At 30.4% G+C, this 18,694-nt stretch overlaps 3 protein-coding genes across 3 annotated transcripts in view; 1 reads left to right on the top strand and 2 right to left on the bottom strand.

Moving 5' to 3' along the window:
- LOC148285206 (serine protease inhibitor dipetalogastin-like) overlaps positions 1-3,518 on the top strand; it is a 118,835-nt gene extending 115,317 nt beyond the window's left edge. Inside the window, exons 7-8 of the mRNA XM_088228499.1 lie at positions 374-535; positions 2,570-3,518. Of these exons, the coding sequence (XP_088084625.1) occupies positions 374-535; positions 2,570-2,604 (197 nt within the window). The 3' untranslated portion in view covers positions 2,605-3,518. The remainder of the gene's footprint in view (positions 1-373; positions 536-2,569) is intronic.
- A 5,499-nt stretch (positions 3,519-9,017) lies between these two features.
- On the bottom strand, positions 9,018-15,087 carry LOC148285205 (uncharacterized). Its single transcript, XM_088228597.1, has 6 exons — positions 14,757-15,087; positions 14,459-14,669; positions 12,885-13,148; positions 12,253-12,413; positions 11,219-11,291; positions 9,018-9,529 (listed from the first exon to the last, which is right to left on the bottom strand). Exons 1-6 carry the CDS (start codon positions 14,831-14,833, stop codon positions 9,020-9,022), a joined length of 1,296 nt encoding a protein of 431 aa, XP_088084723.1. The 5' UTR covers positions 14,834-15,087; the 3' UTR covers positions 9,018-9,019.
- A 1,728-nt stretch (positions 15,088-16,815) lies between these two features.
- mago (mago, exon junction complex subunit) lies at positions 16,816-18,542 on the bottom strand. The gene is made up of 2 exons (XM_088228586.1): positions 18,196-18,542; positions 16,816-17,098 (listed from the first exon to the last, which is right to left on the bottom strand). The coding sequence occupies exons 1-2, from the start codon at positions 18,451-18,453 to the stop codon at positions 16,916-16,918; spliced, it is 441 nt and encodes a 146-aa protein (XP_088084712.1). The 5' UTR covers positions 18,454-18,542; the 3' UTR covers positions 16,816-16,915.
- Between the last annotated feature and the right edge of the window lie 152 nt (positions 18,543-18,694).

The raw sequence follows: 18,694 nt of genomic DNA, 5'->3' as shown, positions 1-18,694 counted from the left end.
CGATTCGCGCCCCGTAGGACAAACGACACGTATGACGTTTTGGCACCAAACTTGTACGCAATGTTTATTAGAAGCGTAGTCAGCAGTCATAACGTGTGACGTCAAAATGACGTGATGCCAACTGCAGGCCATTTTTAAACCCGAAAACCATAAATGAAAACTTTTTTTGAATACATTGATATTTATATCATTAGACTCGTAAAAATCCGCTCTAAATATATATTATATTTTAAACATTATTCCCGACTTGTTAAAATACCTTACTGCTCTGACTAGAGTAAATAGAGTTCAACTGTAATTTTTTTCCGGCTGTCAACGTTTTTCTCGGGAGATATACATGTTTCTAAAAAGGTCATGTGTATTAACTTTTCAGACTTGGAAGCAGTGAGTACCGGCCGGTGCTCTCGAGCATACGATCCTTGTCTCCTTACAATGAAGCCATTGATTGGGAAAGGAGAGCCAGTCTGTGGAACGGACAATAAATCCTATACATCTATCCATTCTCTTTGGTGCGTCAAGCACTTGGGAAAGAAAGGTAACAAATATACCCATATTCATTTTAATGTAATGACATTTCTTTTTAACTACATGTTTTTATTTTTGTCAAAACACACTAAGCACGGCTTTGTACACACTTATATTTGTGCGACCCGCGACGTGTTTTTGATCTGCCGCAAATACGAAAATTTTCCTTTTACAAAATTTATTTTGTAGAACATTATTTTATTTTTATGGCATCCCAAATAAATGAATGGACTATTTTTTTAGATTTAAATATTTGCAACAGACACATTTTTGAGAAGGTAATATTGAAGTCTAGGCATTTACATGGCTTATGACCTGTTGGTTGGTTTAAGTGGTAAATAGATTGGAGGGCCGCAGAAACAAACACTTCAACTTTTTGATGAAAAAATAAAAATACAGGGATATCATTGTTATAATATTTATTAGTTCTTCATGAATTTATTTTTTACAATTCTGTCAATATCAACATTAGTATTATTAGTCGTTACCAGACGCAGTGCGTATAAGAAGTATAAAAATTGAAAAAAAAAAATCAAGCATTGGTGAAATGGTTCAGCCGGATTTATAGATTAATCTCACCTACATAATAAGGGTTTCAGCTCTTTTACTTCACAAAAGTCAACAGATGAAAGAATTTAAGGAATATAGATGCTCAAATATGGGTAGAATGGTGAATGTTACGCAGTGTGTAAAGTGGCCACTTAAACCAGCCAATGACAGGTCATAAGCCCTGTAAATACCTAGACTTTCATATTCCCTTCTCAAAAATGTTTTCCCTCTATTGCAACAAACATAGCTATGGTCGTTTTGAAAGACATTTCTTTGAACTTGACAAAAAATACAACATTTTGCTGTAGTACCAACTTTTATTTGGCTAGGTTAATGATACATTTAGGAAATTTTCCTAAATATACTACAAAAATATTTTAAAAGAAAAGGTTATAAAAAATTTGTTCCAAGAGTTGACTTAGATATTTTCACAGCCAAGTTGACAATAACCACTTTTTTCCCTTTTTGTTAAAAGTGCCTTTCCAAATATCAAAAAAAAAAAACATATTTCCACTTCTGATTATATTTGTCAACACAGGGCTAATTATTTTCCTATTTTAATGTGACATATAAACAAATAACGCATATTGTTTACTATGTGACCTCGTATTTACTCTGTATCAACCTTGTGATTTCTTGAAAAATTGTCAAGGCAAGCGAATTATCCCTGATACGACCACGACCGCAGATGACAATGTGCTGCATCTCAGTAATTAATACAATCACGAAGATCACAGATCACAATAGCCTCGTTTGTGGTTTGATCACTTTATTATTCAATTGTGAGAGATCCAGTAATTCCAACATGCTGTACTATTAATTGCTTAAGCGCAATGTATGTTATTATGTCATGCAGCTGTGATTAATTACACAAAACGGACAGATTACTTCCGTAGCATGCTATTTGTAACTCGTGGCATATTTTTTTTTGTTGAATTAAAATAATTTAAATATGCGCAATAATTATAAGTACGTGGTAACAAATACAAAGTTATTAAATGAGGGACATCTTCAAACTCATTCTATAACTCAAACTATAGGGACACACCAATGGTAAATATCTTTAATGACTAACAAAAGTAATTGCTCTAGTGCCACAACCCAAGGAGAAGATACGGGAATACGTTAATACGAAAAAAAGTGAGACCGCCCTTTCTCCTAAAAGCTTTAAAATTCTATTTTTTTTATTTATAAAATTCACTAATTAAAAAACAGTATTTTACAATTTTGGTAAATAAAATTAAAATAGTAGAAGATGTTTTGTCTCACATTCTGTAGATATTGTTAACTCACATCGGTCGGTAAAAATAGTGGAACTCCTGCTAATGCTACATAAATTAAGCTTAAATAATTCAGAAATGTTACTTTCATAATATTTTTTTATAATTAATAAAAATAAGAAACTGCATAACTTTGTGCAGAGTATGTAGGTAGGTTAAATTTTAGGAAAAAAACAGCATTAAAATTTTTTAACTAATTAATTATTTTGTTTCAGATCTCAAATTTAAGCATGATGGACCATGTCTTTGATGTAAAAACAAAGGTCGTGTATATATAACAAAAGTGGAGATCATTCCACGGGATGAAAGGAAATATGTATGATAAACCTGTATGTAATATTAAATATTTAATTACTGTTAAGTTTAGAAAAATTAACTAAAATGCATATTGGACTATTGCAATAGTTGCCACCAGTGCCAGCACACATACATGATATGCATATTGAACTCTCAAGTCAATATTTGACACCAGCACCAGCACACATACATGATATGTATATGTAAACTATTGAGTCAAAAGTTGACTCCTGCAGACAGACATGATAAGCATATTTAACTATTAAGTTAATAGTTAACACTAGCGCGCCTAGCGCAGACATGATATGTATATTGGACTACCAAGTTAATTGTTGACACCGGCACACATACATGATATGCATATCAAACTATTAAGTCGACAAAGGCTGACTCCAGCGCACGGACATGATATGCATATTTGTTGCATGGATAAAAAATAATTTCCTGAGCTGCTTCTTGTTTCTTTTGAAAATTGTACTCGCGCATATTTTTATGTGGCCTATCGATTTATTATTGTAATCCAATGAAAAAAAGAGAAACGTAGTGTATTTTAACACATCCAAATATGATCAAGTTCGATGCAGTATTGTTATAAAACCATACACAATTGTCTAATGCATGTGGAGTTGCGGATAATCTCTTTTGATACTGTTTACAGTTGTATGAAGCTCCTGTCAATAATTTGCTTTAGAAATAATATTTCTATAGGAAAAGTTCAAATTTTGATTTAATTTTTAACTACTTACTGCTATTGAAATTATAAAATATATATTATTAAAATTATATAAAACTTATATATACATCTATATCTCTTTGCCCAACAATGTATAACATTTTTTTGACCTAAATTGGACATTTTGTACATAATATTGTGTTTTGTTTTTTTATTGTTCGTTAAAAAATAAAGTAATACAGCTCTTAATGAAGTGGAAGGTCTGTAACACGGCAAAAAGGTATCTACAAAATATAACATTTACAAATCAGACTATAATAATTGTTGCTAGTTCCATACTTTTTTATTCAAGTGATTAGAAAAACTAAGTTTTTCACAAAAATTATTTTACAACATGGCGGAGACAGAGTATGTAGGTAATTAGATTTAAATAGTGAAATTATTAAATTAAATTAAGTGAAATAGTGCCATTATTTTATTTATCCATTTATGATAGTGATTTTAAAAGTACAAATAAATTCTGATGAAGTCAATATTTTTTTACTTTGCTTTGTTCAAACATTTAGTAAAAAATATTTTAAACATCAGTATGCGAAAATATTGCAGAATTGAATTGAAAAATCACATTTACTTTCGAAAATAATGCATAATTATATTTATATGTATGACTCATGATGATTACACATACAATAAATATATATCTTTATTAAACATGTCGATAATCTAGTAAAATTAGATGTATGATATTCGAAAATGCAAATAATCAAATCAAAGACCATTAGTGAACTAATATTTATATATAAATGTAATAGTGTATTTAAATATAATAAATTATACTATGTATTTAACAATGTAACTGCCAATTATAGATTATATTATTCTCTTCACACTGATTTTTTTATTTATATACATTTTTTTTATTTTGCGAAATATGTACATATTTACTTTTTTTCTATATGGAACACCTTACTGGGCACAACCAGCTTTGATTAGTTTATATTTTATGCTCTTAGTTATAACAGTAGGTAATCTAAGGAATAACAATAAGGAGGGACATATACATAAATAAAGAGTAATAAAAAAATATAAATATTTATAATAAAGATGAAACGAATATCCAGTAACTATTCGGTATCCAGTCTATCCCTAATACTCAAAGTTCTCTCCATAAGTAACGTTACGCAATAACAGCAATTAAAAAATTTAATTAAGAGGTAAAAAAGAGTTACTCGGGTTGAGGAAAATCATTTTTATTAAAAAATTTATGCAAAATAATAAAATACACAATTAAGTTAATTAATTCTAAACAAATCTACCACAGAACATATTATATCTAATAAGCAGTAAACTATGTATCTATTCAATACACATATAAAGTGTGGAATCATGAATTCCATATTATTATAAATTTTACATTTTAAAAAATGTTGAAATATTACAATTAAATCTGAAAGAGATTAATAAATCAAGCAAACTGCTTTCAATAATATATGACAAAGTCTGGTACTATAAGAAATTGTATTTTTTAATTATTTCATAGACATAACAGAAATAATTAAATGGCGACACTTCTATTAAATATATGGGGGGAAAAATACTTAAAATTTTCAAACATTTTAAATAAAAGTATGTTTGTTGTCATCATTCAAAAAATAGTTTGCCAATCCATAAATGACAACTATAACATCGGATATTGTAAAACTTATATTTTTTTTAGATAAAAATATAATTTGTGATGCGTTTCGGACATTATAAAACAAAAGTGAAATTATTTAAGTCAGTTTGATAATGTCTGAATAATACAAAATGTGTCAAAATCTAATTGTTATCCAATTTATTCTCTTTTTTTATTTTTATATGGGAATGAGAAAGTTCAGTGGTTTTTTGAAAGTTTTTTTTGTTTGTTAATAAACTATTAAACTAAAGCAAAAAATAATAATTTAAAAAAATATATGTAGTGTAATTATCATGTGATTTTTCAAAGTTTTGTATTTCTGAAATTACTCCGCAAGTGACGTCTCCAATTCTCTTCAACTTCTTCTCGGTCAGTTCTGCTGATTGGTCCGTTGATGGTAAGTAAACCGGAAATCTTTCACATCTCTCTTATCATTGGTGGATTCATATGAACTAGGGAGCGTCGTTCAAAGTAGTTAATTTTTATTAAAATATTTGATATTATTTTTTTCATACATTTTCAAGAAACTTTGCCGTACAAATATGCTCTAATTTTTGCCGCACGTAAGAAAACATTTTTTTCATCCAATTTCCCGCAGGACTGAAGTTCCTCATTGCAGTATCATTGGCCTCGCTTATAATGTACAAGGTTTATATATTCCACTGGTGAATTTTGTTTCCTGGCTATCTTTATCTGAGAGTAGTCTTTGAGAGAATTTCAGCTGTGGACCTTTATAGGAAAACTTCACTGCATTTGCTTACTGAAGAGAAAACTCATTCAAGAGAAGCCGGACTATTGACAGACACCATCATCATGGAAGAGATCACGGCATTTTGTGTCTTGTTATCACATTTATTGTCCTTATTACCTGTACTATTTCGTCATTGTGATATGTTACAGAATGGGTGTGGAAAGTGGAATTCAGATCTAGTGCCTTATTTGTATACCTTTTTAAATTTAAATTAAATTCTTTCAAGTAACCAACAACACAAATAATATAAACACTCATTTTATTTTTAAAAACACAAATTTCAGAGAGTGACTAGAATGTAAGAGTGACACCACCGGTGTGAAAAAAAGCTATGCTCCGATTACAACGAGAAGTTAATAGAGTTATCTTCAATTTTCTAGTTAATCAAATTTTCTCTATGAAAAATTGAATATTCATTAAGTACATTAATTTAAGTACAGGTTTCTGACGAAAATACTTGAAATTTTAGTAAAAATATACACATGTTTATACAGAAAATTCGGTTTTACTCATACACTATTGAAGATAACCCCGTTAACTTGTAATCGGGGCCCTGAGATTTCACAATTCCAAATATTAAAAATATCAAAGTAGTGTCAAAATAACACATACAAATTGTTTTCGGTTAGAAAAAAAGTGCAGTAATTAACAAAAAACACCAAACGTCCTCATTATAATATATAATGAGTTTTTTTAGTAACATAAATACAAACCAATTTGTTTAATACAAGGAACATTTGTAATTTATAACACTATCTTATAGTATTTTAAAAACATGGCACAAAATTATTTGAATAAATTAGTGACTTAGGTGAGATTTCATTAAATCTAGTGAAATCACATTTACCCGTCTCTTCCTGCATTTGTAAACAATAATAAAGATGTTGCTTTATTTATAATTTATACTCATGAATAGTTTACTTCATCGTTTTATTAAAGGATTATTCAGTAAAGTCATTTTTAAGATTCCTCAATTCAGAAGAAGGCTTCTCTTAGGTAAATGCGATCTGTGGTAAAAAATTGTTTTTGTATAACTTTACTAAAAAAAATAATGGTATATAATTAATTTTACAAAATACAATAACGTGAAATAATAAATTATACATATGCTTACATAAATTCATTTGCCAATACTTTCTTAATATTGTATTTAAAATTATAAATGAAATTGAGTGAAATTTAATCTGCAAATATGTATATCGACACGCTACTATAGCCGAAATTGAGATATATATATATCACTTTTCTTAGAATTTTAGGCTGCGTCGTATGAGCCAATACCAATGTATATTTTGATGTAAATTTTGACATTTACTTTGAAAACCATCTTGTAAGCATTCATATAATCGACAGAATTATATCACACAATTTGACTTATTTATACAATTTGTTAATTAGATTTACATTAAAATCAGTTTTTGGTATATAGCTTATTTTTGAAATTATCCTATATAGCCTTAATAGTTTTACATAACACCTGTTTAACCTACATTGTTTTAGAATTTATTATGTATAATTTATGCACATTTTTTAGATTCAGAGTCTTTAATTTAAAAAGACTCTCTTGCAAAATTTACTTTATGGCGCATCCTTTTTAGTGTCGATATGTACTCACGAGTAGTATTTTTATTTTTATAAAATACATTTAAATTAAAATGGCAATGCTCTGTTAAATTATGTTTCTCGCTAAGTAATCGTAAAAAAAATTGTGCTATGAAACTCTAAAAAATCTTAATACTAAATATTTCACAAAGTTTTGGTAACCAACTATCACAACACTAAACACTTAATATTAATTAAGTTTTTTTTTAATATTAATATTTTTTGCACCACAACAGGCCAAGAGTCCCAATAACAGTGGGAAATTACAGCAACAAAAGCCCAGGCTTGAGATGCATCACATTTAATTTATGATATCTGAATTAAACCCAGAACCCTTCTGGCAAACGTTTTATCTATTACACCACAGGGGCCGACTTGATAAACCATGTCAAAATGCATTTATACACATACCATGCTAAAATTACATTTCTGGTATTTTTTACAATAATTTGCGATGTAATTCATTGTCACAATGATACTGAGAAATCTTAAATTCTAAATGGCTAGAGACCTGAAAAAATCAGGAAACTTAAGTTATATTATTTTATGGTAAAAACAAATTACCTATTAGTAAAAAAAAAACATTTGAACAATATAATTCAAGTAGAGGCCTATTTTTGTTTTGATTATTTTACTGAAGAAAAATGAGTCTTACATAAAAAATAAACAAGGTATAAATTATTTAAGATTGAAAAAATAAAAACAAATTACAGACTTTTGGTTATAAATACGATGGTTAAGGGTAGGAAAAAAAATGTATAGGAGAAATAGCCATAAAAATTAAAAGATAAATACATACGTAATTCATGGCATAGTGCAGAATTCTTAATCACCTATATACACCTCCACTACTCATTTAAGTAATTTTGTAAAAAAAATTATGGTACTTTCCTCATTCTGTTTTTATGTACGTACATTTTTTTTGCATTCAACAAAAAAGTATCAGTTTACTGCCGTCACATGGTGAAAAGCTGTAACTACATTTTTTGTCAAAAATGAGTTGAGTATAGATCTGAAACCAGCAAGAAAACATAAACATTTGCGTATATTATGTAACGAAGTCCAAATCAGTTTTTTTATGAAAATACCTTTAGATAAAAGGTTGCAATTTCACTGAATGTATTCAGCAATCAAACCAATTACATATTTTTTAAACCTACATTCAAAAAAATAGGAGTATGTATTTCAAAATAATATTACAATAAAACATACATAAATCTTATTAAGTGCAACAAAATATGTATCTTTGGCCATAAAGCTACAACAAACTTAAATCTTCACTTTTGACAAAATGATAATTTCCTCAGAATTTACTTCAATGTATTTTTACGGCCTTTCTTCATATGATGGCAGTAGAGCTGTTTTTATTTAAGCTTCTGCAAAATGTAATACAAATTCCATAATTCTATAGTCCATCATCATCATCACTGCTGACACTGCACTTGTACTCCAATCGCAGCGTTTTAGCGATCGTTTCTAATAACTAAGCTAAGCCATACAAATTTAGAGCGTCTTTACGCACTATATTTGTATGGCTGGCCCTCCGAGCATAGAAACAGAGAATGCGTTAATGCGCTTATGGGGTACTTGACCAGTTAATTTTAGTCAGGATTTGTGAATTTTGTTGAATCTTCACTATTCTATGTTTTCAATTTTTTTAAATAATTTTATTTTTTTGGTTCATCTTTGAAATGTCCGACTACTTGAATTTTATTCATTAGTGGATTTGGTTTTGCCATGACTGAAATGAGGCCTTGTTTTTTTAATTTTTCCAATTCAGATTTAGTCATTATTTTTACTACCGGTTTGACAACTCCCTGTGGAAGAGCTAATCGCTTAAGAACAACTTTAGGGCCATCAATTACTCGATCAAAAGGTTTTGAGTTAGATTTTTTAACTAGTGTACCGTCTGCTTTCTTTACTACAGTAGAATCATTTTTCAATTTAGAATTAAGTTTTTCGGAATTAACTGATTCACTAAAAATGTCTTTGTTCATATTAACAAACTGGTTTAGAGAGATAGCGTTTTTGCTAATTATTTGAGTGTCGCCACTGCTAGATATGTGGCTGTTGGCTTCAGATGGTTTGAATGATGAGGGTTTTTCATCCCTAAAAGTAGATTCATCTGGTTGTTCCGTTGGCAGCATGGAAGTGTCACTTGGATTAAGAAACATCATCTGGAAAAATATTAAATTTATCAAACAACAAAAAACATTTCAATGAATCAATGCATAGAATTAAAAATTTAAAAACTTAAATAATAAATAAAGCATAAATAATTTAATATCATGAAAAAACATAAAAAAACAGCAAGAAACGAAGACTACAAAATCAAAAGGTGTTGAATACCATTAGGTCCAGCAAAATGCCAGGAAAATTCTTAGATACATGCTATTATTTATTATTTAGGGTATGGCAGGCAACGATTTTAAGGAGATGAAAACATGAAAGTGAAAAAACAAAAATAAAATTTAGAGGTCCAGATCCACGCCAGTGAGATATTCCATTGATAAACTAATATAATTAAAGACGCAGTTCAGGACACTGATTGCTTTCCTTGCAGGATTCACTTAGGGTAGATAAAAATAATATAAAAACAAAATCAAGTGGTGGGAAAGACAGCCATCAGCTATAAATAATATAATATATAAAATTCCATGGATTGATAATTTTGTTGAAATAAATCCAACCTTATATTCATATTCATACAATACCGCAGTGAGGGGTACAATGAAAGCTTTTAAAGTTTCTGTATTTTGTTATTTTCGCAGTTTGATTATAAAGAAATATTATTAGGTGTACAAATAAGTTTCCGCCGTTTGACAGAAGTTGGCACCACTAACTATGTTAAAACCATCTGTTACGTTTAAAGTTATCAGATTGATGTAAGATGCTATTATCGTAAGGTGGACATCTGTCAACAACATAACCTTATAATATTAGTGAATTTTTACCAGTATAATAGATTCTTTTGTGTGCGAAAATGACAATTTGTAGGCCGAATAAGAGTCATTTGCGGGAACGCCGATTTTCCACATGTGAAATGCTGCTTGCCAGACATAAACGAAAGGCTTTTCTGCACCATATAGTCATTGGTGATATAAAATGAATCCACTATGATAATCCAAAAAGGAAGAAATCATGGGGACCACCTGGCCATGCTTCAACATCTACAGCTAAGCCGAACATTCATGGAAAAAACTCTTGTTGTGTATTTGGTGGGATCAGCTTGGTGTCGTGTTTTATGAGTTGCTCAAACCGAACGAAATCATTATTGAACGCAATTTATGAGATTGAATCGAGCACTCAAGGAAAAGCGCACCGCACCACTACTACTCCAGATGCGACAAAGTTATTCTCCTGCATGATAATGCTTATCCGCGTGTTGTGACGCATATCGAACCCTATTTGGAAACACTCAATTGGGAAGTTTTACCCTACCTGCCGTGTTTACCAGATATTGCCCTTTCGGATTACTACTTGTTCCGATCTATGGCACATGTCCTGACCGAGAAGCACTTTACATCATCCGAAGATATAAAAAAATGGGTCGATTCGTGGATAGCCTCAAAAGATTAAGCATTTTTCCGATGCGGTATTCATATGCTGCCAGAAAGATGGGAAAAAGTAGTAGCAAGCGATGGACAATACTTAGAATAAAACATAAGATTCTGTTCTTTCACAATAAATGTCCAATTTTCGGTAAAAAATGGCAGAAACTTATTCGCAAACCTAATACATTTTATAAACAGTTTTGGGAGAGGGGTGCGTGCTTTCATTGTATACATATTTATATAATTGCAACCAATAAATGTAATTTTAAAAAAAATTAAACATGATTTACTAGATAACTTAAAACTACTTACGTGCTTCCTTTGATAACGCGGTTTTACCCTCCGTAAATCAAAGTCTTGATCAACTTTGGTAACAACATGTTTTCTGATAATAAGGAAAGAATTAATACATGTTTTATGAGGGCTGCATTCAATTTACTTGTAGTTTCATGTTTCTTAAAGCTAGCATTTGCAATTGCACAGAAAAAAAAAATATCTGTATGGGAAAGAATTTATATGAAAATATCTCAAATAACTTCCAGCAATTTCATACTGTATTAGATCATTCTTGCAATCGTCATGTTGATTTTCCTTAAAATTAACAAACTTGCTTATTTCGATTTTAAATCAGTATATAACTTTTCATGGAAAAATATTGAACAGCTTGTATAAGTTTAGGTACGCAGAATAACGTTTATAGCACATTCAAAACTAAAAATAGTTTCAAGTCAATTCAAAACCAAATAAAACAGGGGTTTAAATTTTGTAAACATGTTTAAATATAAGCTTATGCTAGACAATATTCAAATTTCTTCATAAGATATCTAAGATAATATCTAAGAACATGTCAAGGAAAATCTACTATTAGGTCAGCATTTGATTCAGGTAGAGGCAAACTTTTCGAACTCTGGAACAGCCCAAGCACTAGGTTTGGAGATCATGATTTTGCTGTAGCCGGGCCCACTGCCTGCAACCAATTGCTTTCACATTGACAGTCCCAATCAATTCACATTTCAATGGAAGCTGCACTCTTTCATTTATTATACCCTCAATTTCAAAATCATATATATAGTTTTAGCTTTGTTGGAATGTAAGTTTAATTACAGAATTGTAAAGGGCCCTTCAGATGTTTTTTTAACAAAAGTGGCGCCATAAATATTATATTAAATTATGTTGGTAGATCTAAAAAATCAATTAAGTGTTGCAACAATACATCACTGTCAACCATGAAGCATGGAATTAATTGGTTCTAAATTGGAATTTAATCAATATTTATTTTATGTTATTAAACACCTTTGATGTTAGTTCTCTTAAAACCAAAATTAATTGTTGTATTTAAAACTCACCTCATTTCCTCACTAGTCACATACAGATCATCCGGTTTGTGAAATGCATTATGGAATTCATAAGCTTTCACGGAGTAAAACAAAGCGTCACATGTTTTGCATTTTACAATATCATCTGGTGGTGTTATTGGATCTTTTCCATGGATATTGGATATATGTTTCTGAAAACCTCAAGTATCTTAAAAACAAATTTTATCTCAAAATGGAGTTGAAGCTTGATACTCGTACAATGAATGAGCTGTACTAAATGCAATATTTCGAGTATTTTCAAATATTTGTAGACATATTCTGGATTTGCTTATTGAAGTTTATTTAAGAAGATTGATTAGAGACGGAGAGCTTTTAGCTATTTTACTTCCAATAAAAATGAACAATGAAACATTCCCTCCACACACCCGAAAACTGTTTTAAAGACCAAATATTTTCCAATCTATTTCAGTCATACATAAAACAACTTTTTTTTTACAAAAATTCCGTTACTTTAAAAAATATATATACTCACAAAGGGGTCGTGTATTTAAAAAGGCTGAAAAACACTGATTTTGGGTAATTCGTTTGCACTTTTTACACATTAACCTTAAAAAAGTCAATGCGTATCTGAATAACGGTGAAAATTAAAATCAAATAAATACCTGTAAGTTATACTTGATGACATATTCCTGCCCGCACAAATGGCAATAATAGACCGATAGGATGTCGCTGTGTCCATTAAAATATATCTTGTTAGAAGGCGGAAGTGTTTTAATGAACTGGAAGACATGAGGCTTCCTGTGGTAGGACTGGGAATGGTACTTTACGGCCTCATCATTGAAGAATATTGTCCCGCACTCCTTGCAGGAAACTTCTTCAACACAATTATCAGATTTATGTGCCATTACATGAGAATCCCGTACATGCTGGAAGTTGAAATAATTGTTAAAAAAATAATATAATATACATCTTACCCCTCTAAACACGAGTATATTTTAAGAAATTTTCACTCATATGTGATATGTTAAACTTTTTTGAATGGACCTATATTTTATATGAAGAACATGATATTGAACTTATTTTTCTAAATTGACACAATGCCCACTCGATCTTCTGCAGCGCCCCCTAAATGCTAAAAATTTAAAAACGTCCCGCCAGATCTTCAAAATACCCACAAAGGGGCGCTGTGGCCCGGTTAGGAATCACTGCTCTAGCACAATCAATTATCAATTACGGGATAATAAGATGGGGAGGAACACGTACAACCACATGAGAGCCATTATTTTTTTTTTTTTTTTAACAAAAGAGAATTATTAGAGTTCTTATTATTTACTCAAATATTTAAATTTTCAGACCATTTCCTAAAAGTCGTAAATAACTTGTGCTGGAAAAATGGAAATCGAGTTGTGGTAGAGTGGGATTTGAACCTAAGACCTTTGGTCCGTGAGTCCACAATACTACCTCGGGACCATGACACATTTCTATGAAAATGAAATAAAAGTACAAAAAGCCTTACTGAGAGTAGCCAACAAAAAGCCCTACCGTTACTCTACAGACTTTTTACAGAATTTCCAATACTAGACATAAGGCAAATATACATAAAGATAATTTTAAGACACTTTCATCAAAAGCCTGACAGACAACAAATTTACGACACTAGGCAAAGACAAAAAATAATACTTCTGCTACCAAAGAAAAAAACAAATTACGGACAAAGACAGTATAATTCTCTGACCCCTAAGCTATACAACTTTTTAAGTATAGATATATCGGTAAACAAAATGAAAAACAATGTTTTCAAAACTCTAGTGCACAATGGATTACTAAAAGGACTAAACGTGAGGTATATGCTTCGTATATCAGAATATAATTTAAATTTCATGAAAGTCCTTTCTCACTTATTCATGTAGGTATGTTTTAAAATCTATTTATATTTATTTTTTTATTTGTACACCTACTATATTTTGATGCGACTTGACAATTGAAAGTATGTACTATTATGTATAAAATAAATAATACACTGACACTCCGGAACGTGCCTGTGGGCCATTGGAGTGGCTACATCCATAAATAAAAAGGAAATATCATTGAATGTACCTATTGCATAGACATTTTTTTTGTTGTAAACTATGTATTTGTATTATATATTAAATTAAATAAATGAATAAATTAGGTAAATAAAATATTACATTGATTAATATAATAATAGAATTTAATGAGGATATTCTAGTATTACCTTTATTGGAAATTGTTTACCGCACCATGGACAGAAGTTATTGTTCGGAGAGTCGGGATGTTTTTTGAATTTGTGCGATATGGCTTTAGTAACAGTGTCAAAAGTTTCTGTACACACATCACAGGAAACTAACTTGGCACCGCTAAGCTTTGTTTGACTGGATATTTTATCATTATTTATTGGTCCATTCGTCTTAAAAATTGCATGAGACCTTAAAAAATGTAAACAGTTAAATTATGAAATGAAATTATAATATATTATGTCTTCAACTCAAAATATACAAGCGTTCAAAAAATACCTGAAATGTTCTCGAAGTGCAGTTGCAGACGGTAAGTTTTCGCTGCAAAATGCGCAATTGTATACTTTCGATGACATTTTGCTATAGGCTGTGCAAAATTTATTAGTTTTTTGTAAAATTTTCACTTAAAATATATCATTTATGACTAGATACACACAACGCCGCTAACACCTGTCAAACACAACGCAAAAATCGATTTCGATTTGAGTGTTTGAAAATAGCGCCATCTTCTGGTGAGTGGTGATGTTATGAAAACTTCCTGTAACTTTGTTCTTCTTCTTTGTTTCACAACTGCCATAGACATCTTACATTATTTCATAAAAGAAAACCTACCCACAAAAATGAAAAAGAATATAATAATTTCCTCATTATATTTACCGTGCCGTAGATTGTATGTTTAGTCAGAAGATTCCATAAAAATCACAACAAAGATTTAGACTTTGGCACATATTGTAAATTGGCCACTTAAATTGGTCATAAGCCCTGTAAATGCCCATACTTCCATTATTCCTTATCTAAAATGTCCTCCATTTCTATTGTGTTAATTTTCAGCTCATTTATTTCACAAAAATCATAAAACAAGGAAATAAAAAATGCCTATAATTTGTATTACTTAAATTCTCAAAAAAAATCTCCATCTGTGTTGAAATATCTATTGCTTTAAAATATTTTACTTTATGAATTCAATATGATGTACTATATATGATGTAATAATCTGTGCGGTAAAACACAAACTTAATCGACTTACCTTTGCGCAAAACATTTATTGAAAACAAAATAGTGCTAATATTTAATGTTACAATTATTATTTCACTTTTTATCCCTTCCCATACTATGCCAAAACATTGAACATTCCCGCGTTATGGTGCTATGTAGTCATTACACATGCCAAAAATGAGATTTTTAATCGGAAAAATAGAATTTTCGTAGGCAATTGCTTCAATTATTTATAGTTGAAGTCAAAAGTAATGATATTTTTAATTTGATTGCTAAAAACATGAAAAATACCATTAGCTCATGCTCGCAGCGCAGGCGGAAGAACTGCCCCCAATGAAATTCTGAGAGCTACAAACTGGCATCTGGCAGAAGTACTGACAAATTTGCTGTTCGTGCATGAGACGTGTAAAATTAACTCTCTCGCTCCCGAATATACCTGTAGTATCAAGAGTGAGACATAAAAAGTGTGTGAGGCAGTTAAACATTTAGTACTCTTTGACTTCATACTCCGCAAGATGTGACACATTGGTAAACTTTGTATTGTATTGATGATTTATCCCCGATTTTCGATAAAATACTTTTTCTGTTCCCAATAAGTACCTATAAATGATTTAATAAAACAATATTTTAACTGACGCATAAATGTATATCTAAGGAATACCTCAAATCTTAACCCATAATTTATTATATTTATAGAGCTATTAGACGCAATGTGTACTAGCTTCACATCACCAGGAAGGGAAAGTTAAATGTAAAAAAATATTTTTATTTAAAAAAAATATTTGTTAACACATGTACACAGTAACATAAAATATACAAAACAGAATATCATTATATTAATAGGTACCGACTACAACAGATAAAAATATCCAACCGGTGAAGTTTTGGGATTGGTGAATTGAAAATTGAAATTCGTTAAGATCAACATACACAGTGTGGAATACTGGAATGGCACTTGAACTCTTGATAAGCTAACAGTTACCCTTACAATCATAATGAACATTATTTCTTTCTCAGACAAAAAATAATATTTTAATTGTTCAATGGGTATGTTAAATGTAATGTTAAAATTTCTGATAAATCTAATTTACTCTCAATTAATGTTGTAGAATGAAATCTACACTATTTAATTATATTCTAAAATACTACAGACATAATCAAGACACACTGCACTTGATGCCCCATATACCATGCAACGCAAAAAAAATTGGAAGTCGGTTGTAACTATATATATATATGTATTTAAATTTGTATGTCACTTCAGAATATATTGCGTGGCCATTTAATGTGGAGTGAAAAATTATAATATTCAACAGACAAATTATAATAATAAAAAAAAATATGGCTTTAAACAATTAATTTATTAGACAAAAGAATACATAAAATATAATATGAAGTGTAATTAGTTGGTAGAATAAAGAATAAGATGTGACAAATAGCCTTTAGATTGGCTTGATTTTGAAATGGAGTCCTATTAGTGAAAACACAAGACACTTTAAGTCCTGAACAAGATAATAGAAGCACCGTAGTCCTTCAGGATCTCGGGATTGGTTCACATCTACAAGTGACCCAGTTTTAGAGGTTGTAAAGGAAATGTGCTCCTCTCCAATGACAATTTCTAATTCCTGAAAGCATAAATTACAAATGTTAAAAAAATTAATTAATATTTAATTTGAAGGAAAGCACTGTTTTTTAAAAAATAAATGTATTAACTCATTTGCAGTTATGCCGGAATAGCGGTCAAAATTGTGTCACTTATTTAGGAAATGACGGCTAAAGTTATTCCATAAGACATTGTTAGCGAAGACAGTTATAGTCTTCGTAAAACTGAAGTAATTATATGCTAGGATAAGATATTGTGCCCCTATAAAAAACGGTCTGCAACAGAAATTCCATCCACAATTTTCCACATCTTTATTTCAAACCATCAACAACGGTCCAATCGGAAATGAAATATTTGTAAAAAATAAGAAATTAATTATATTAATTATAAATGGATCCTGTGAGAAAAAAGTGTCCACGAAAGCATTAATAGGGTGCATTGGCAGGCTTATGCACATGTCACTGTGTACTAGGTGATTATTTAAACCGTGACTATTTACACTTGAACATTGGATTCTCAGAATACCTTTAAATCAAGTGGTAATCAACGTCATCATTCTTTTATCATTCACTTTGTACAAGAATGAAAGATTACCAGTCTTTTTTTTTTAAAGAAAAAGAAAAACTTGAGTTCTTATTATTTATTAAAATATTTAAATTTTCAGACCATTTTCCAAAGGTAGTAAATGACTTGTGCTGGAAAAGTGGAAATCGAGTTGTGGTAGAGTGGGATTTGAACCTCGGACCTTTGGCCCGCCACAATACTACCATGGGACCACAAACCGATTCACGCCAGTACAGGGACTATGAAATATTGCAGTAAAAAAATAGAAAATAAATATAATTTGATTGACCGATGTAAATATTCACAACTCAAGCCTGGAAGGAGTTAGTGGAGTGTACAATGAAACACCTTAGCTAGAAGATTTATATTATTAACTTGATTTTGTTTATATGTTGAGGGTTAAAAACTTGTATCCGCAGCCATTAAATAACTTCGAATGTTGCACTACAAACAAACGCGGACAATAAAAACAACGATCATGAGAAGCCGGCTTTCTAAGTGAATAAAGCTAACCTCAATCTAACAAATATCGATAATATGTTAATATATATTTACCTGTCTTCCGACCCGATCGGGTTGGGGCCAAACGGAATCATCTTCGTGCATTATCTCAGAATCGTGTATTATTCGTTTCAGTTCTTCCATAACGCAGGTGTGAACGTAAACTTCTTTTCGGATCATGGTATCATTTTTGTAGTTTGAATTGTTGGCGTACCTTAGTTTACCGTCGGGTCTGAATTCAAATTCAAGAAACTCGTGGCCGAATTTACCTTTATGTCCAACATAATACCGTATGTAGAAGTCAGTTGACATAATTAATAAAAATCTTCAAAATAAGATGAAAAATACCGGGCGTCCTGTAAGCGCGTTGAAGTTTTTGTCTATGAGAATTGACAGTCATAGACTATGGACAGATACGTAGAAAAAGTCAAACACTCTTATAAAAATATAGTACTTACCTATTTACCAATGCTTTTATTTTCATTCATTTGTATATTTTGCTATAGATCTATTTAAATATACTAAAATTATACTCTATGAAAAAATAGAGATT

This window comes from Micrasema longulum, unplaced genomic scaffold (genome assembly GCF_059751315.1).
Source record: "Micrasema longulum isolate JH-2025_06_02 unplaced genomic scaffold, ASM5975131v1 h1tg000047l, whole genome shotgun sequence".
Classification (NCBI taxonomy): Eukaryota; Metazoa; Arthropoda; class Insecta; order Trichoptera; family Brachycentridae; genus Micrasema; species Micrasema longulum.
This window is presented reverse-complemented; position numbering and strand designations above follow the sequence as displayed.